Source organism: Coregonus lavaretus (genome assembly GCF_964263955.1).
Source record: "Coregonus lavaretus genome assembly, chromosome: 11".
Taxonomy (NCBI): Eukaryota; Metazoa; Chordata; class Actinopteri; order Salmoniformes; family Salmonidae; genus Coregonus; species Coregonus lavaretus.
Window position 1 is genome coordinate 21,299,269 of NC_139998.1, and position 20,759 is coordinate 21,320,027.

At 44.7% G+C, this 20,759-nt stretch overlaps 1 protein-coding gene across 1 annotated transcript in view; it reads right to left on the reverse strand.

The window, feature by feature from the left end:
- Positions 1-1,036: 1,036 nt before the first annotated feature.
- The window catches only part of LOC311137457 (furin-like), a 211,084-nt gene continuing 191,361 nt past the window's right edge, over positions 1,037-20,759 (reverse strand). The window contains exons 11-15 of the mRNA XM_084171973.1: positions 10,029-10,132; positions 9,624-9,921; positions 9,171-9,298; positions 8,561-8,689; positions 1,037-7,164 (exon numbers count right to left, since the gene is read on the reverse strand). Of these exons, the coding sequence (XP_084028099.1) occupies positions 6,461-7,164; positions 8,561-8,689; positions 9,171-9,298; positions 9,624-9,921; positions 10,029-10,132 (1,363 nt within the window). The 3' untranslated portion in view covers positions 1,037-6,460. The remainder of the gene's footprint in view (positions 7,165-8,560; positions 8,690-9,170; positions 9,299-9,623; positions 9,922-10,028; positions 10,133-20,759) is intronic.

A 20,759-nucleotide genomic window follows, 5' to 3' on the forward strand; every position in this document is an offset into this window, starting at 1 on the left:
AGAATTTCTGACCTTTTGACATCAGTAATACTATTCCTTATCTTATCCTGTAGATAAGATACTATTCCTTCTTTTTTGTAGCTTGTCTTTGAACTGGACTGTAGCATTTTATCATGATTTTCTATGTTTTTTACCAGTATTTCTCATCCCGTTCCCTAGCAGAGACTGGCATGTTACAAAACTACTCAAATTGAACCAAGTGCTTAAAAAGGCAACTTGGCAAACTAACTGGAACACTAGTGAACAGTATTCGATAGACCATGACTGTTCTACAGGGATCTGCTTAAAAGCCAGGAGCAGAATCCATCCAGCCAGCCTGGACCTCCAGAAGATCCACACCAGCCAGATACCCTCCACTACAGTAGATCCTTCCTCCCACCCCCTGCAGCTAGGACAAAGAGGACAGACTAAATTACCACTGAACAACCCCTACAAGTACATGTGTGAGTGAAATTCAAGTGAATCTCCATCTCTCCCTCAGATTCAACACATTCGCAGACACACTCATTCACTCACTCACTCAAACACACATACTTGCCATGCAAGGTATGCACGTTCCGGGTTCTGAAATGAGCTACAATTTCTCCCTGCAGATCTTATTATGGGGGTGCATTCAGAATGTACTATTATCTTAGACCTGCTCCCCTCTGTACTTTTCTGAGGAATGGAGAAAATTTCCTGTTAATGAACTCTGCAAATACAACCTACACACACGCAAAACTTTTCATATGAATCTAGTTTAAATATTAATGTCCTAGTATTTCAGCAGTATTTAGGACTAGAGGAAGTTATTGTATCTCAGGGGGTTGTGGCGATGCTCTTCCGGTAGCTGGAGAAAGTGGAAGAGAAAACGGTAGAGGAGAGAAGCCCTAGATATCAGGAAGTGGGCTTGTGTATCGCTGGCAGGCACTGACAAAGCATTAGTGGAGTGTGTGTTGTGTGAGTGTCTGTAAGCTTTGGCTGACTGCTATGAAAGCACACCTACACAGAGCTCCCCAAGGGTGATACAGAGCACAGAATGGGTCAACACACCAGCTCTCATCTCACATGACTTCCAAAGTCATTTTATTTTAGCATGACATTTATCCCCACAATATTGACATCAATCATCAGTTAAATAAAAAAGGATAGAAAATAAATAAAAATGCTATAAAATACAATCTATTTAAAATATGCTGTAACCGATCTATAAACATTTCACCATAGCAGTTCTTCTCACATGCGAGACTCAAGGACTTTGATTATATCAACCAGTCCAAAATATATGTTCTTAAAGTTGACCAATAACTTAATAATGCATGTCTGCAAATGTGTAAATACCAGCAGGCCAATACATTTGCTTGTCAAAATATGTGAAATGTGTAATAACAAGAGAAAGAGATTTATCTTTTTTCCACTGATAAAGACTTGGCGGAGAAACAAACCCTAAAAATCAATAGAGCCTCCATGGAGAGAATGAAAACAAAATTATCTTATGTCTTGCCAATAGCAAGACAATAGAGACATGTTGAGAAGGTCAAATAGCTTTGGGTTAAGTGTTTCGTCTTCTTCTTCTTCAGAAAGATGGGAACACACAGTACTGCAGGGTTGGTAATCCCTCTGTAGGTAACCCAGCGTGCAAATAGAATAAAGTGGCTGACTAATATTACCTGCCATCCCTTCTCCCACTTGTTATGTAGTGTGTGTGTTTGCTGATTGATGCATGGGCTTTCTGCTTACATCCAAAGAACAACCACAATATTAGGAGTTTGGCCTTTCAACAATTGTCTATATTGGTATTAAGATCTTGTAAGCTGTTGGTGACTATTGCTAAGCTAAAGCTCAATAGTTATCAAAACCTTGAAGACTACTACAAAAGAGTCTGTGCTGGATTGTTGATGTGTTGTCTATCTTGGGGTTTTATTAGCTGCTGAAAAAATGCTAGAGCCCACTGATTATGGAGAAGAGTAGGAAACTCAAAGAACAAACAGTAGGAAAAAGTTTAATAAAAAAGTGTTTAAAGGCCCAGTGCAGTCAAAAATGTGATTATCCTGTGTTTTATATACAGTGCATTCGGAAAATATTCAGACCCCTTGACTTTTTCCACATTTTAATACGTTACAGCCTTATTCTAAAATGTATTTTTTTTAAAATAATCCTAATTCATCTACACACAATACCCCATAATGACAAAGTGAAAACAGGTTTTTAGACATTTTTACAAATGTATTAAAAAATACTACAGATCTGGCCACATTGAAGGTCCCCAAGAACACAGTGGCCTCCATCATTCTTAAATGGAAGACGTTTGGAACCACCAAGACTCTTCCTAGAGCTGGCCGCCCGGCCAAACTGAGCAATCGGGGGAGAAGGGCCTGGGTCAGGGAGGTGACCAAGATCCCGATTTTCACTCTGACAGAGCTCCAGAGTTCCACTGTGGAGATGGGAGAACCTTCCAGAAGGCCAACCATCTCTGCAGCACTCCACCAATCAAGCCTTTATGGTAGAGTGGCCAGACGGAAGCCGCACCTCAGTAAAAGGCACATGACAGCCCGCTTGGAGTTTACCAAAAGGCACCTAAAGACTCTCAGACCATGAGAAACAAGATTCTCTGGTCTGATGAAACCAAGATTGAACTCTTTGGCCTGAATGCCAAGCGTCACGTCTGGAGGAAACCTGGCACCATCCCTACAATGAAGCATGGTGGTGGCAGCATCATGCTGGGGGATGTTTTTCAGCAGCAGGGACTGGGAGACTAGTCAGGATCGAGGGAAAGATGAACGGAGCAAAGTACAGAGATCCTTGATGAAAACTTGCTCCAGAGTGCTCAGGACCTCTGACTGGGGCGAAGGTTTACCTTCCAACAGGCCAACGACCCTAAGCACACAGCCAAGACAACGCAGGAGTGGCTTCGGGACAAGTCTCTGAATGTCCTTGAGTGGCCCAGCCAGAGCCCGGACTTGAACCCGATCAAACATCTCTGGAGACACCTGAAAATAGCTGTGCAGCGACGCTCCCATCCAACCTGAAGAATGGGAGAAACTCCCCAAATACAGGTGGGCCAAGCTTGTAATGTCATACTCAAGAAGACTTGAGGCTGTAATCGCTGCTAAAGGTGCTTCAACAAAGTACTGAGTAAAGGGTCTGAATACTTAGAAAACTGAAATATCACATTTATATATTTTTAATAAATTTGCAAAAATATCTAAAAACCTGTTTTCGCTTTGTCATTTTGGGGTATTGTGTGTAGATTGAGGGGAAAAAAACAATATAATCCATTTTAGAATAAGGCTGCAACGTAACAAAATGTGGAAAAAGTCAAGGGATCTGAATACTTTCCGAAGGCACTGTATATTTCCACACTACGAGGTTGGAATAATACTGTGAAATCGTAAAAAAGGTTGATAATGCCTTTTAGTGTAAGAGCTGTTTGAAAAGACACTGTTTTGTTGGGATGGAGCTTTGGCCTGCCTGGTGACTTCACCAGGCAATAAGATAGAGAGTTCCAAACCTCTCTGCCAATAACAGCTAGTTTTCAGTTTTCCCCTCCCCACTCAGACCACTCCCAAACAGTCCTAGCAACATTCTTGCTTGAGAAATTGTTCTCGCTAAGAAGCTATTCCGTTTTTTTTAAACCATTTGATTGAAAACAATCACAGTAAGGTACTCAATTGTTACACAGAAATTATTTGATATTGAGAAGAAAAAAAATTCTGCATTGGTCCTTTTAACCCTTTACACTCTTGGGACTATGGATAGTGCTAAATTGAAATGTTTCTTACAGAAGAAATATGAAAAGAATATGCACAACCATGGAAGCAATTGAAAGGGAACGGTTTGGAGATTATATTAAAGTATAATACCAAACGCGAGGACACAACAGTTCACCTGACACAAGACTGAATCCAAACATTACACTTTTGATTAGTGCTGAGCTATTAAACAAAATGTCAGTTATTTTCTGGTTTTTAAACAACTAATTGCCTGAAGTCGGTTCAATTATTTCAATTGCATTTTGTTCGTTTATTTTGTTCTGTGAACTCGATGCGCACATCACTCAGTTTCTCTAGAGATAAATCATATCCAGCCTGAACTGTGTGATGTAGTAGGGAGTTGTGGTTTCCAATTGGCCAATATTCTACATAGTTTATCGCATAAAACATGGTAATTAACTACAATGACCATAATCCATTGCGCATCTACTTGTCCGGTCTGTTTCTCTTTTACGACTTCTACGAAAGAGAGAAGAATGCGCGATCCTGAGGTGATATAGCGAGCAGCTGTTGCTTCGCGAGGTATCTCTACCTGAAAATACATGGTCTAAGTGATTGATAATTGATATTCAGCAGTCATAAAAGTATGCGTTATTTACTTTGAAGAACTAGAAAAGAGTGATTTTTTTTTAGACAGCATAGGCAGCAGCTTTACAGAGATAAGATGATGACTTGGAATGAAATAATAAAGTAATCTAATAAAACAAATGTAATATACACAACAACTGAATTATTTTATTATAGTAATGTGAATAAATGTTGGTTCATAAGTGATAAAACAGTAATGGCAGTCAATACCATCATGGGTCTTTTATTAATTGTTTTATTCTATGTTGTTACAGCGTTCAACCCACATAATGCTTAGAGCATTTAATGTAAAAAATATATATAATCGAAACTGACATCCAAAACCGTGATTATTTTTTTTATAATCAAAAAGCACTAATCGATTAGCACTACTGTTGATTTTATGTGCATTTGACATTTTACTGTACTTTTCGCTACATTTGTTGATAACGAAATCTGAAAATACTCTGGATCAGTAACATAGGAATATTCCTGGAAAATGTTGTAGGTGCAACATAAGACAAAACAATTATAAGGGTTAGAGTGAGAGGACTAACTGGTGTCTCCAAGTGGCCACACACCTCTCCAAAGCGTGCACATTTCCTAAGTAATTTCAATACACTTGTATGACTCAAAGAAGAGTCTTCAACTATAAGGTTCTTTTTTCAGCTCTCCTAGCTGTGCCGTTGAGGAACTACAGCAAGCACGCTAGAAGTGTGGAACACAACCCTGCATCCCCGCCATCACACAATTACTGTTGTTTACGCAATCCAAAAACGGTCCATTATAAATCGCAATCTGGGTCAGGTAGGCATAATTTGAAAGCTTGTTCTATTGCCAACATTACTAGCTAAGTTATAAAATACGATATTACAGTGTTAGGCTTTCAAAATGCAATTCAGGGAAACAGATCGTAATTTTTGTGCGATTAGAAAGGAGTCATGAGTGCATTCAGCTGCGTTTCTTCCCAGTAGACAAACATATGCACATTCTGTTCAGAATAACCCAGTGTATGACGCCATGTTATCTTGTAACTACCTCAAACAGAGATTATAAACGGAAATGTGAAGTACACATTTGGACTCATGGGTGTTTGGCTTGCTTGTATGACATCAAAACAGTATTTAGTTATAATCCTCAACGTCTCATCTTTGAAAATACATAGTCTTCTTAATTTAGAGCATTTCCCTAACTCAGTCAACAAAAAAAGTTGCCCGGGGGGGGCGCAACTTCTTATCGTGTGCGGTGCTCAAGTTAAGAACGGCTGTCACTCAAAACCCATACAGCGCTGTGAAGCACAGAGGCCAAGGTCTGACGTCATGTATAGCATATGTTACTGTACAGCCACTGCGTTCAAATGTAGGCATTTATCAGTGCCCAGATCTGCAATTTTCAACCCGTATACGGATATGAGTGTAAAGGGCAACCATAGAGAGAATCTAATTTACAAATCCAAGCTTTCACTTTTTCTCGTACATTAAAGAAAACCCTGTTGTGGTCTCCATCCAATCATAAACTGTGTTGGGAGCCTATTCAGCTCTTGTCTACAAAGTCACTACCACACAGGCACACGCATACACACACACTGATATGGACATCTCTTCCCATGTCTGCTTAAAGGAAAACTCCACCCAAAAACTAAGCCATTGTTGATATAGTCCCAAAAGGTTTTGCATGTCACAGAAATCAAGTTTTCAAGATATGCAACTTTCAAAATACAGAAATCTGGCCCCTATGATGCAAGGCTAAGGGCCTTTCTACAACAAACTAAAGGTCAATGGGAAACATTAGCGAAAACATTGGATCCCCAACTCAATTCGAAAACTGTAGTTTACCTTTACCTAGAACCTTGGGCCAGGGCAAATAGTCGTATTCAAGTGTTTAACAGCCAAAAAAATATATAGTAATTATAAAACAAAAACATTTTCAGTTGATTAATGCTTGTGGGTGAATCAGTGGACCAGGAGGTGCTTGCTGGCCTGAACCATTACATCCCTGGATCAGCATCTCTGTGTATCAGCCAGGGACAATGCCTGAACCAGACCCAAACTACAGACCCATGAGCTCTGGCAGAGGGAGGGGCTGGAGAGCCCAAACCCTCTGAAGAGAGTTTCCCCCAGACGTAGGGGTCAGAGAAGGGGCTAGAGAGAGCTCTGCGTCCTGATAAAGGCTGTCCTCTCACTATGGCAGTTCAGCTCTTCACTGTCGGAATCAGAGCCCCCCAGTGTTACCTGGTCCTCGTCCCCCCACACGGTGGGGATCCCCTTATAGGATACCCTGCCCTGCCTCTCCCAGCCCAGCCCCAGGCCGAAGCCCCCCGAGGCCCATCCCCCCGTCTCCACAGAGTGCAGTTTGGTCCTCCGGGCCCAGGGGGCGCCACCAGAGCGCAGCTGCAGCAGAAGGAAGACCCCGGCGAAGGCTGCCAGGATGAAGGCACAGCTGAGCATCGCCAGGAGGGTGGCCAGAGGGGAGGACAGGGCCAGGCTAGGCCCTGGAGGTTCCCCCCCTCCCCCACCTCCCCCCTGTTCTAACCCCACTGGGCTCTCCCCTGGTCCACCCATCTCTCCCTGGAGGATGGGGCCAGTGGGGGACTTGCGCTGGACCTGGTTCTGGTGCAGGCAGGCGGTGAGGACCAGGTGGCTGTGAGGGGAGCAAGAGAGGCAATCGCTGGGCCCGGGTCCGGAACAGGTGAGGCAAGCAGGGTGGCATGGCAGGCAGGACTGGGCCGAGGACAAGTCCACCCAATTGTCCAGGGACATGTTGAGGAGCTGGGGGCCTGCAGTGAAGCCGGGGGGGCAGAGCTTCACACAACCCTGCAGGAACAGGGAGAAGCCTGGGCTGCATTCTGGAAAGGGGGAGAGAGGGGAAGAGGGAAAGAGCGAGAGGAAGAGATGAGTGAGAGAAAGTGAGAAAGCGAGATGATACACACACACACACAGGGGGATGAGGTGCTGCTTTTCTGAGCAGTCAGTGGGGACAAAGGCTTGTACATACACCCACACACAAAAAAAGCAAAAACATGTCACGAATTAAGCCTTTTAACACTCCTGTCATATGCGCAGATTGATGTTTATTGTCATGAGTCTTGCCCTGGAGGCAGAACTGAGAGGTTTCCGCTAGATGGGCCAGCTGCAAAGTCAAAATTGGCTATATCGTAAAAATTTATGAAAGCAAAAATGTGCTTTTGGGTCTTAATTTAAGGTTAGGGTTAGGCATTAGGGTAAAGCCGGGTGTACACTACACGACTTTCAAAATCCTAACATCGCTGAGCCTCTCACATGAAATGACCATCTTTCCTGTAGTTTTTGTCTTGCCAAAGTAGTGATGCCCACACTACACAATGTGGAACAGATGGGGTGTCACACACTACAAGATTCTTCAGTTGGTCGTAAGGATTTTCGATACCTCCACAATGTCTCGTGAAAACAATTATGTGATTAGATTGTTAACGTAGCTAGAACAAAGCAGCCTCAAACGTTTTCAGTCAGACATTTACACCTGCCATACAGAGTTGAAATATTTAGCCAACATTTTGAATTGAATAACATTGCTTGTGAACTTCAGAGCTGTAATGATTTGTCGCTTTGGTTAAAGGCAAGTACAAATGCAAACTAGTAGTAGTCATCGCTCCTGCTTGAGAGTCTACACATTTTGTGTAATGCGTAACAACGTCATCATCTCACTGGCTTCTTCTTTGGCGAGCTCTCATTGGCTATTGCTGATCACCTTTCTCAAAATGTGTCGTTGCACATCTCCCACTACAAGAGCATTGCAGATTTTGTGCCGATTAAAATCAAACATGTTTGAAAATATCGGGATGTCTGTGGCTGCTCAAAGATGGGATCGGTAGCCCTCAGATTGCATCTCTTACCCGCTCACATTAAACGAGCGTTGGTGACAGCCACGCGCCTCGAGTAGGCAACGACATGGGGATTTTGTCTCCGATCTCAAAAACTTGTCTGGGACAGCCAAAATCGTGTCGTGTACACCTGACTTTAGCAGTGTGGTTGAGGTTAGGGATAGGTTTAAAATCAGATGTTATAAATTTGTGGTTGTGCCAGCTAGTGACCACTCTGCAGAGCTGCCTCCAGTACATGAGTGATCTCAAAAAATGCCAACCTGCGTCATATGCATGAGAAGCCAACAGCCACATGCTGAGTGTCACCAGTGGCTTCTGACCCCATCTGGAATCTTTTAGTGCTAGATAGTTTTCTCAGTGTGTCTCGGACAGTCAGTCTCACCGATGCAGATCTGCTGGGTGTCGAAGGTCTTGCAGCTGTTGTTGGAAGGCCGGGGGAAGTCAGGAGACAAGGGGTTATTGGAGCTGGAGCCCGTACCGTACAGGATCAGAGTAAACTGACTCAACACACCTGAGAGGGGGGAGAGAGAGAGGATGAGAGAGGTGGAGGAGATAGGATGAGAGGGGGAGGAGAGAGTAGAGGAAGAGAGAGAAGGTGAACACATTTCAAACTCAAGAGAGAGGAGAAAGAAGAACAGAGAGAATTAACAATTAAATACCTCTAAGAGGAGAGAGGTAGAATGGGTGAGAGTCTCAGAGAGACGGTAATATGATGATGATGAAGAGTGAGCTGACTGACAAACACAGAGAGAGGAGAACAAGGGCTGATTAAGAACGAGAGAGAGAACTGATACATTGTGGACAGGAATATTCATGAAGAGGAGAGAGAAGTAGAGAGGGAGTAGAGAGAATCACTCCTCTTATTTCCCCTGCTGCGCTGAGACGGCAACAAACGACAGCAGAGACCTTCTGGAGAAGAAGGAGGGAAAGGAGAAAGAAAAGAGGAGGAAGGAGCCTCTCTGCTGTATGAAGGTACACAGACGTCCTGTTACCATAGTCGTGTCCTTGTTCTGAGACATTCTCTATCTCCAGGGTCCACTCCCCTCGAGGGTCCTCGTCCCACATGTGGGTGGTCATGAAGGCCCAGTCAATAAATCCCTCTGACGAATAGTCTTTAGGCCTGAAAAGAGTGAGCGAGAGGAGGGGAAAGGGTGATGGGGAGGGAGGGAGAGAGAAAGGGAGAGACACAGAGAGAGTAGTTAGGGTTCACAGCCAAAAACATTCATCTCATAGCAACCATCCTGAACCATGAAGGGCTCTTCAAAAACAATACCTCCCAGAACGGCTGCTAAAAATACATTTCAAGCGAACATAAATGAAAAACAACAAACACTGCACTGTGTTTTTCTGTGAACGTGTGTATGTTTACCTGGGGGATTGTGTATCTATCAGACTGATATGAGGTTTCCTTTGTATTTCTACAGTAGGTGTGTGTGTGGGTGTACCTGGGTGCCAGCAGGGTAGAGCGTGTCCCATGGGGGCTGATGAGGTGTATAGCCAGGTTTCCTCTGTGGTTGTAGGAGAGAGTGAGGCGGGCCTGGACGTGCTCCAGAGAGTTGACATACTCTGGTCTGCCCCAGCAGGAGTCCAATGTCTTACTGAACAGCAGCCGGCTACCTATGTCCCTAGGCTCTGAGAGCATGGTGAGGACACACTGGTGCTGTGGGCCCACACTGGTCCAGTTCTGAGCCAGGGCCACCATGGCCCCCGCATCCAGCAGACCATACCCATACGAATGACTCACTGAGAGAGACAGAAAAACCATGAGTGAAGTTCCAAAGAGTCAAGTGAGTCCACTTATCATGTAGTTCAGTCAGCCAAGGCAAGTCCAATGAGAGCTCTCCTGTTACCTTTGCGGCCCACTCCATTGGTCCTCCAGTCGTCAGTGCTGAGGTGGGCGGGGTCAGAGGTTCTAACCACCAGGTGCTGCATGTCCCTCCACGTCAGGTTCATACTATACAGAGAGAAACAAAGAGAAATATATGTATTGTTATGTTAGAGATATTCTAATAAAAGAGAATTTAAGAGAAATATCTAGAGATAGCGATGTCCCTCCATATCAGGTTCATTGTTCAGGCAGATAGGAAAGAAAGACATGCAACACAAAAAAGATGGATACAAACACCAATAGAGACCTGAGAGATTTGTCAGGGACATGTCAATGTCAGTTCCCACAGCTGTGAAATGGACGTGGACGTGGTCCATAATGTTTTAACAGCAGCGTCCAGTAACAGCACCATTATAAAGACAACCATAAAACACTGGTGTTTAATGGTGAGAGAACACAGTAACACCTTAAAGTAGGATAGCAGAGTACCGTACTGAACAGTGGAGCACCAGTAAAGCAGTCAGTAATGACATCAAGCCTAGCTGTTAATAGTTTTGTTCTTGAAGGACGCCAGGACGGGTCACCTTCCACTAAATAGAAGGGCCATATTAAATCTCTCCAGCTGATTTAGCAGGGAGCGGCAGTAGGTAGGTTGGTAGAGCAGAGAGGACAAGAAGTTTAGGGAGCATATGTCTTTGGAGTGAATGGAGAAAAGGAGGACCGTGGGCGAAGATAATCAAACCATGAATCACATGGGTTTACTGCTCACCTCGCTGCCTGCGCCGGGCCGAGACAGAAATAGAAGCGCTAGAACTGCTCTGCAGCTTGACAGAGGTAGCGGCAGAAGCAGACTCACCTCAACAACCTTTCACATCCATACACTGCCTCCATCAGCATTCACGTCTCACACTCTCATGTATTATTAATGGACATCCCTCCATCCACTCAATGTCACCTCGTTGGAAAAACAGCGCTCTCCCTATTAAATGATTCCATCTCATGAATTCCATCTCCTGGGGAAATACAGGCAACCCTGTTATTATTGCTCTCTCTTGGGAAATGCTGAGGTGATCTACACTTTGGAGAATGATTGGGTTTGGACTGTCATTGTCTGTGAATGATAGGGTATATTGAAGCAAACTTCCTTCCTGAATTCACAACGCCCTTCTCTGTGGGTGGCAATGACTACCAGTATGCAGTATATACAGTGCATTCGGAAAGTTTTCATTCCCCTTTACCTTTTCCACATTTTGTTATGTTACAGCCTTATTCTAAAATGGATTAAATTGTTTTTTCCCCCTCATCAATCTACACACAATACCCCATAAACAGTTTCACATTTTTGTTTTGCTCATTAAAAAATAAATAAAAAACTGATCACATTTACATAAGTATTCAGACCCTTTACTCATTACTTTGTTGAAGCACCTTTGGCAGTGATTACAGCCTTGAGTTTTCTTGAGTATGACGCTACAAGCTTGGCACACATGTATTTGGGGAGTTTCTCCCATTCTTCTCTGCAGATCCTCTCAAGCTCTGTCAGGTTGGATGGGGAACGTCGCTCCACAGCTATTTTCAGGTCTCTCCAGAGATGTTTGATCAGGTTCAAGTCCGGGCTCTGGCTGGGCCACTCAAGGACATTCAGAGACTTATCCCGAAGCCACTCCTGCGTTGTCTTGGCTGTGTGCTTAGGGTCATTGTCCTGTTGGAAGGTGAACCTTCACCCCAGTCTGAGGTCATGAGCGCTCTGGAGCAGGTTTTAATCAAGAATCTCTCTGTACTTTGCTCCGTTCATATTTCCCTCAATCCTGACTAGACTCCCAGTCCCTGCCGCTGAAAAACATCCCCACAGTATGATGCTGCCACCCCCATGCTTTACCGTAGGGATGGTGCCAGGTTTCCTCCAGACATGACGCTTGGCATTCAGGCCAGAGAGTTCAATCTTGGTTTCATCAGACCAGAGAATCTTGTTTCTCATGGTCTGAGAGTACTTTAGGTGCCTTTTGGCAAACTCCAAGTGGGCTGTCATGTGCCTTTTACTGAGGAGTGGCTTCCGTCTGGCCACGCTACCATAAAGGCCTGATTGGTGGAGTGCTGCAGAGATGGTTGTCCTTCTGGAAGGTTCTCCCATCTCCACAGAGGATCTCTGGAGCTCTGTCAGAGTGACCATTGGGTTCTTGGTCACATCCCTGACCAAGGCCCTTCTCCCCTGATTGCTCAGTTTGGCTGGGCGGCCAGCTCTAGGAAGAGTCTTGGTCGTTCCAAACTTCATCCATTTAAGAATGATGGAGGCCACTGTGTTCTTGGCAACCTTCAATGCTGCAGAAATGTTTTGGTACCCTTCCCCATGTCTGTGCCTCGACACAATCCTGTCTCGGAGCTCTACGGACAATTCCTTCCACCTCATGGCTTGGTTGTTGCTCTGACATGCACTGTCAACTGTGGGACCTTCTATAGACAGGTGTGTGCCTTTCCAAATCATGTCCAATCAAATGAATTTACCACAGGTGGACTCCAATCAAGTTGTAGAAACATCTCAAGGATGATCAATGGAAGCAGGATGGACCTGAGCTCAATTTCGAGTCTCATAGCAAACGGTCTGAATACTTATGTAAATAAGGTATTAATATTTAATATTTTTAATACATTTGCAAACATTTCTAAAAACCTGTTTTCGCATTCTCATTATCGGGTATTGTGTGTAGATTGATGAGGATTTTTTTTTATTCAATCCATTTTAGAATAAGGCTGTAACGTAACAAAATGTGGAAAAAGTCAAGGGGTATGTATACTTTCCGAATGCACTGTATGTTTGTACTGTATGTGTGTGGGAATATGAGAGTGTCTTTGACAGTGGCTGTGTCTCAAATGTCCCCCTTATCCCTATATTTTGTCTTTGCCCAGTGACAGTGTTTGGGGGGGGGGGGGGGGGTTGGCAGTTAGGACATGCCAGGCATATGCTAATGAGATGTAGAGTGTTTGAGGCTGAGGACTGACAGCTGACTGGATCTGACATCTGTCAGCCTATCACTAATGAGGGAGGAGATACGAAAAGATGTAGGCTATTTATTTTATTTTTATTTATTTCACCTTTATTTAACCAGGTAAGGCAGTTGAGAACAAGTTCTCATTTACAACTGCGACCTGGCCAAGATAAAGCAAAGCAGTGCGATAAAAACAACAACACAGAGTTACATATGGGGTAAAACAAAACATATATACAGTGAGGGAAAAAAGTATTTGATCCCCTGCTGGTTTTGTACGTTTGCCCACTGACAAAGACATGATCAGTCTATAATTTTAATGGTAGGTTTATTTGAACAGTGAGAGACAGAATAACAACCAAAAAATCCAGAAAAACGCATGTAAAAAATGTTATAAATTGATTTGCATTTTAATGAGGGAAATAAGTATTTGACCCCTCTGCAAAACATGACTTAGTACTTGGTGGCAAAACCCTTGTTGGCAATCACAGAGGTCAGACGTTTCTTGTAGTTGGCCACCAGGTTTGCACACATCTCAGGAGGGATTTTGTACCACTCCTCTTTGCAGATCCTCTCCAAGTCATTAAGGTTTCGAGGCTGACATTTGGCAACTCGAACCTTCAGCTCCCTCCACAAAGGAGACTGGCTAGGCCACTCCAGGACCTTAATGTGCCTCTTCTTGAGCCACTCCTTTGTTGCCTTGGTCGTGTGTTTTGGGTCATTATCATGCTGGAATACTCATCCACGACCCATTTTCAATGCCTTGGGTGAGAGAAGGAGGTTCTCACCCAAGATTTGACGGTACATGGCCACGTCCATCGTCCCTTTGACGCGGTGAAGTTGTCCTGTCCCCTTAGCAGAAAAACACCCCCAAAGCATAATGTTTCCACCTCCATGTTTGACGGTGGGGATGGTGTTCTTGGGGTCATAGGCAGCATTCATCCTCCTCCAAACACGGCGAGTTGAGTTGATGCCAAAGAGCTCGATTTTGGTCTCATCTGACCACAACACTTTCACCCAGTTCTCCTCTGAATCATTCAGATGTTCATTGGCAAACTTCAGACGGCCCTGTATATGTGCTTTCTTGAGCAGGGGGAAATTGCGGGCGCTGCAGGATTTCAGTCCTTCACGGCGTAGTGTGTTACCAATTGTTTTCTTGGTGACTATGGTCCCAGCTGCCTTGAGATCATTGACAAGATCCTCCCGTGTAGTTCTGGGCTGATTCCTCACCATTCTCATGATCATTGCAACTCCACGAGGTGAGATCTTGCATGGAGCCCCAGGCCGAGGGAGATTGACAGTTCTTTTGTGTTTCTTCCATATGTGCGAATAATCGCACCAACTGTTGTCACCTTCTCACCAAGCTGCTTGGTGATGGTCTTGTAGCCCATTCCAGCCTTGTGTAGGTCTACAATATTGTCCCTGACATCCTTGGAGAGCTCTTTGGTCTTGGCCATGGTGGAGAGTTTGGAATCTGATTGATTGATTGCTTCTGTGGACAGGTGTCTTTTATACAGGTAACAAGCTGAGATTAGGAGCACTCCCTTTAAGAGTGTGCTCCTAATCTCAGCTCGTTACCTGTATAAAAGACACCTGGGAGCCAGAAATCTTTCTGATTGAGAGGGGGTCAAATACTTATTTCCCTCATTAAAATGCAAAAATCAATTTATAACATTTTTGACATGCGTTTTTCTGGATTTGTTTGTTGTTATTCTGTCTCTCACTGTTCAAATAAACCTATCATTAAAATTATAGACTGATCATTTCTTTGTCAGTGGGTAAACGTACAAAATCAGCAGGGGATCAAATACTTTTTTCCCTCACTGTACAGTGTGTGCAAATGTAGCAACTTATGGAGGTAAGGCAATAAATAGGCCATAGTGCAAAATAATTATAATTAGTATTAACACTGGAATGATAGATGTGCAAGAGATGATGTGCAAATAGAGATACTGGGGTGCAAATGAGCAAAATAAATAAAAGTATTGGGATGAGGTAGTTGAGTGGGCTAATTTCAGAAGGGCTGTGTACAGGCGCAGTGATCGGTAAGGTGCTCTGACATCTGATGCTTAAAGTTAGTGAGGGAGATAAGAGTCTCCAGCTTCAGAGATTTTGCAGTTCGTTCCAGTCATTGGCAGCAGAGAACTGGAAGGAATGGCGGCCAAAGGAGGTGTTGGCTTTGGGGATGACCAATGAGATATACCTGCTGGAGCGCATACTACGGGTGGGTGTTGCTATGGTGACCAATGAGCTAAGATAAGGCAGAGATTTGCCTAGCAGTTATTTATAGATGGCCTGGAGCCAGTGGGTTTGGCGACGAATATGTAGTGAGGACCAGCCAACAAGAGCGTACAGCTCACAGTGGTGGGTAGTACAGTGAGGGAAAAAAGTATTTGATCCCCTGCTGATTTTGTAAGTTTGCCCACTGACAAAGAAATGATCAGTCTATAATTTTAATGGTAGGTTTATTTGGACAGTGAGAGACAGAATAACAACAAAAAAATCCAGAAAAATGCACGTGAAAATTTTTATAAATTGATTTGCATTTTAATGAGGGAAATAAGTATTTGACCCCCTCTCAATCAGAAAGATTTCTGGCTCCCAGGTGTCTTTTAAACAGGTAACGAGCTGAGATTAGGAGCACACTCTTAAAGGGAGTGCTCCTAATCTCAGTTTGTTACCTGTATAAAAGACACCTGTCCACAGAAGCAATCAATCAATCAGATTCCAAACTTTCCACCATGGCCAAGACCAAAGAGCTCTCCAAGGATGTCAGGGATAAGATTGAAGACCTACACAAGGCTGGAATGGGCTACAAGACCATCGTCAAGCAGCTTGGTGAGAAGGTGACAACAGTTGTTGCGATTATTCGCAAATGGAAGAAACACAAAATAACTGTCAATCTCCCTCGGCCTGGGGCTCCATGCAAGATCTCACCTCGTGGAGTTGCAATGATCATGAGAATGGTGAGGAATCAGCCCAGAACTACACGGGAGGATCTTGTCAATGATCTCAAGGCAGCTGGGACCATAGTCACCAAGAAAACAATTGGTAACACACTACGCCGTGAAGGACTGAAATCCTGCAGCGCCCGCAAGGTTCCCCTGCTCAAGAAAGCACATATACATGCCGTCTGAAGTTTGCCAATGAACATCTGAATGATTCAGAGGAGAACTGGGTGAAAGTGTTGTGGTCAGATGAGACCAGAATCGAGCTCTTTGGCATCAACTCAACTCGCCGTGTTTGGAGGAGGAGGAATGCTGCCTATGACCCCAAGAATACCATCCCCACCGTCAAACATGGAGGTGGAAACATTATGCTTTGGTGGTGTTTTTCTGCTAAGGGGACAGGACAACTTCACCGCGTCAAAGGGACGATGGACGTGGCCATGTACCGTCAAATCTTGGGTGAGAACCTCTTTCTCTCACCCAAGGCATTTAAAATGGGTCGTGGATGGGTATTCCAGCATGACAATGACCCAAAACACACGACCAAGGCAACAAAGGAGTGGCTCAAGAAGAAGCACATTAAGGTCCTGGAGTGGCCTAGCCAGTCTCCAGACCTTAATCCCATTGAAAATCTGTGGAGGGAGCTGAAGGTTCGAGTTGCCAAACGTCAGCCTCAAAACCTTAATGACTTGGAGAAGATCTGCAAAGAGGAGTGGGACATAATCCCTCCTGAGATGTGTGCAAACCTAGTGGCCAACTACAAGAAACGTCTGACCTCTGTGATTTCCAACAAGGGTTTTGCCACCAAGTACTAAGTCATGTTTTGCAGAGGGGTCAAATACTTATTTCCCTCATTAAAATGCAAATCAATTTATAACATTTTTGACATGCGTATTTCTGGATTTTTTGGTTGTTATTCTGTCTCTCACTGTTCAAATAAACCTACCATTAAAATTATAGACTGATCATGTCTTTGTCAGTGGGCAAACGTACAAAATCAGCAGGGGATCAAATACTTTTTCCCCTCACTGTATATGGGGCTTTGGTGACAAAACGGATGGCACTGTGATAGATTACATCCAATTTGCTGAGTAGAGTGTTGGAGGCCATTTTGTAAATTACATTGCCGAAGTCAAGGATCGGTAGGATAGTCAGTTTTACAAGGGCATGTTTGGCAGCATGAGTGAAGGAGGCTTTGTTGCGAAATAGGAAGCCGATTCTAGATTTAACTTTGGATTGGAGATGCTTAATGTGAGTCTGGAAGGAGAGTTTACAGTCTAACCAGTGATTCTAGTCGGGTGGGCGGGTGCCAGCAGCGTTCGATTGAAGAGCATGCATTTAGTTTTACTAGTGTTTAAGAGCAGTTGGAGGCTACGGAAGTAGTGTTGTATGGCATTGAAGCTCGTTTGGAGGTTTGTTAACACAGTGTCTAATGAAGGGCCAGATGTATACAAAATGGTGTCGTCTGCGTAGAGGTGGATCTGAGAGTCACCAGCAGCAAGAGCGACATCATTGATATACACAGAGAAAAGAGTCGGCCCAAGAATTGAACCCTGTGGCACCCCCATAGAGACTGCCATAGGTCCAGACAACAGGCCCTACGATTTGACACATTGAACTCTATCTGAGAAGTAGTTGGTGAACCAGGTGAGGCAGTCATTTGAGAAACCAAGGCTATTTAGTCTGCCAATAAGAATGCGGTGTTTGACAGAGTCGAAAGCCTTGGCCAGGTCGATGAAGACGGCTGCACAGTACTGTCTATTATCAACCGCGGTTATAATATCGTTTAGGACCTTGAGCGTGGCTGAGGTGCACCCATGATCAGCTCGGAAACCGGATTGCATTGCGGAGAAGGTACGGTGTGATTCGAAATGGTCGGTGATCTGTTTGTTAACTTGACTTTCAAAAACTTTTGAAAGGCAGGGCAGGATGGATATAGGTCTGTAACAGTTTGGATCTAGAGTGTCACCCCCTTTGAAGAGGGGGATGACCGCGGCAGCTTTCCAATCTCTGGGGATCTCAGACGTTATCAAAGAGAGGTTGAACAGGCTAGTAATAGGGGTTGTGACAATTTCGGCGGCTATTTTTAGAAAGAAAGGGTCCAGATTGTCTAGCCCAGATGATTTGTAGGGGTCCAGATTTTGCAGCTCTTTCAGAACATCAGCTGTCTGAATTTGTGTGAAGGAGAAGCGGGGGGGGCATGGGCAAGTTGCAGCGGAGGGTGCAGAGCTGGTGGCCGGGGTAGTGGTAGCCAGGTGGAAAGCATGGCCAGCCGTAGCAAAATGGTTGTTGATATTCTCGATTATTGTAGATTTATCGGTGGTGACAGTGTTTCCTAGCCTCAGTGCAGTGGGCAGCTGTGAGGAGGTGCTCTTATTCTCCATGGACTTTACAGTGTCCCAAAACTTTTTGGAGTTAGTGCTACAGGATGCACATTTCTGTTTGAAAAAGTTAGCCTTTGCTTTCCTGACTGCTTGTGTATATTGGTTCCTAACTTCTCTGAAAGGTTGCATATCAAGGGGGCTATTCGATGCTAATGCAGAACGCCACAGGATGTTTTTGTGCTGGTCAAGGGCAGTCAAGTCTGAGGAGAACCAGGGGCTATATCTGTTCGTAGTTCTGCATTTTTTGAATGGGGCATGCTTATTTAAGATTGAGAGGAAAGCACTTTTAAAGAACAACCAGGCATCCTCTACTGACGGAATGAGATCGATATCCATCCAGGATACCTGGGCCAGGTCAATTAGGAAGGCCTGCTCGCTAAAGTGTTTTAGGGAGCGTTTGACAGTGATGAGGGGTGGTCGTTTGACCGCGGACCCGTTACGGACGCAGGCAATAAGGCAGTGATCGCTGAGATCCTGGTTGAAGACAGCGGAGGTGTATTTAGAGAGTAAGTTAGTCAGGATGATATCTATGAGGGTGCCCATGTTTACAGATTTAGGGTTGTACCTGGTAGGTTCCTTGATAATTTGTGTGAGATTGAGGGCATCTAGTTTGGATTGTAGGATGGCCGGGGTGTTAAACATATCACAGTTTAGGTCACCAAGCAGTACGAACTCTGAGGATAGATGGGGGGCAATCAATTCACATATGGTGTCCAGGGCACAGCTGGGGGCTGAGGGGGGTCTGTAGCAAGCGGCAACAGTGAGAGACTTATTTCTGGAAAGGTGTATTTTTAGAAGTAGGAGCTCAAACTGTTTGGGCACAGACCTGGATAGTATGATAGAGCTCTGCAGGCTCTCTCTACAGTAGATTGCAACTCCACCCCCTTTGGCAGTTCTATCTAGACGGAAAATGTTGTAGTTGGGGATGGAGACATTTCTGAATTTTTGGTGGCCTTCCTATGCCAGGATTCAGACACTGCTAGAACATTAGGGTTGGCGTAGTGTGCTAACGCAGTGAATAACTCAAACTTAGGAAGGAGGCTTCTGATGTTAACGTGCAGAAAACCAAGGCTTTTACGGTTACAGAAGTCAACAAATGATAACTCCTGGGGAGTAAGAGTGATACTGGGGGCTGCAGGGCCTGGGTTAGCCTCTACATCACCAGAGGAACAGTGGAGGACTAGAATAAGGATACGGCTAAAGGCTTTAAGAACTGGTTTTCTAGTGCGTTGGGTACAGAGAATAAAGGGGGCAGATTTCCTGGCGTTGTAGAATAGAGTCAGGGTATTATGTACAGACAAGGATATGGAAGGATATGAGTACAGTGGAGGTAAACCTAAGCGTTGGGTAACAATGAAAGAGATAGCATCACTGGAGGCACCGATTGAGCCGGTCTCAGCGTGTATGGGGGGTGGAACAAAGGAGCTATTTGAGGCAGTTTGAGAATTACTTGGGGTTCTATATTGAAATTGTATAATAAGAACTAACTGGAACAGCAATAGGCAAGGCATATTGACATGGGAGAGAGGCATAAAGCAATCACAGGTGTTATTAGAGAGAGCTAAGACAACAACTGGTAATGGCGATGAAAGTTTGGGCTGAGGCTAAACAGATAAACAGGACAGGGTACCGTGTAAAGGAACAGTCCAGCAGGCATCAGCTGTGCAGCTGAGTGATCATAAGGTCCAGTGAACAGCAATATGTCAGTCCGAGAGCTGTTCGAATTGGTGCTAAAGCACAGCAAGCAGGAAGCACGGCTGTTGTTTGCGTGTGCTAGCGGGCCGGGGCTAGCAGATGGATCTTCGTGGTCATCGCAACGGGAAGCCTGTTGAAACCACAGACGATTACGTCGGCAGACCAGTCGTGATGGATCGGCGGGGCTCCGTGTCGACTCTAGGAGGTCCCGTCCGGTTGACAGAGAGGTAGATAGCTGGGAGATGTGCCTGACTCGAGGCTAGCTCAAGGCTGATTAGCCAACAACAACATCCATTTGGTTGCAGCTAGCTAGTTGCGATGATCACGTGTTAAAGGTCCAGTGATTTAGTGATTCTGGCAGAAAATCCGATATGTTCTGGGTCGATAACGCGCTGTGCAGACTGGCCGATAATAGTCCAGGCTAGAGCTGGCTGGTAGGTAGTGCAGGCCACGGACAATGGTGAAAAACCGCTATCAGTGGCTAATAGCAAGTAGCTAGTTAGCTGGCTACTCCCGTCCGGTAGACAAAGAAGTAGATAGCCGGGATATGGGCCTGGCTCAAGGCTAGCTGGTGCTTGCTTCGGGGGCAGTGGTGATTAGCCTACAGCAACATACATTCGGTTGCGGCTAGCTAGTTGTGATCCGGTGTTAGGGTCCAGTGATTCAGTTATTCCGGCAGAAAATCCGATGTTCTGGGTGAAAACCGCTAACGGTGGCTAATAGCAAGTAGCTAGTTAGCTCG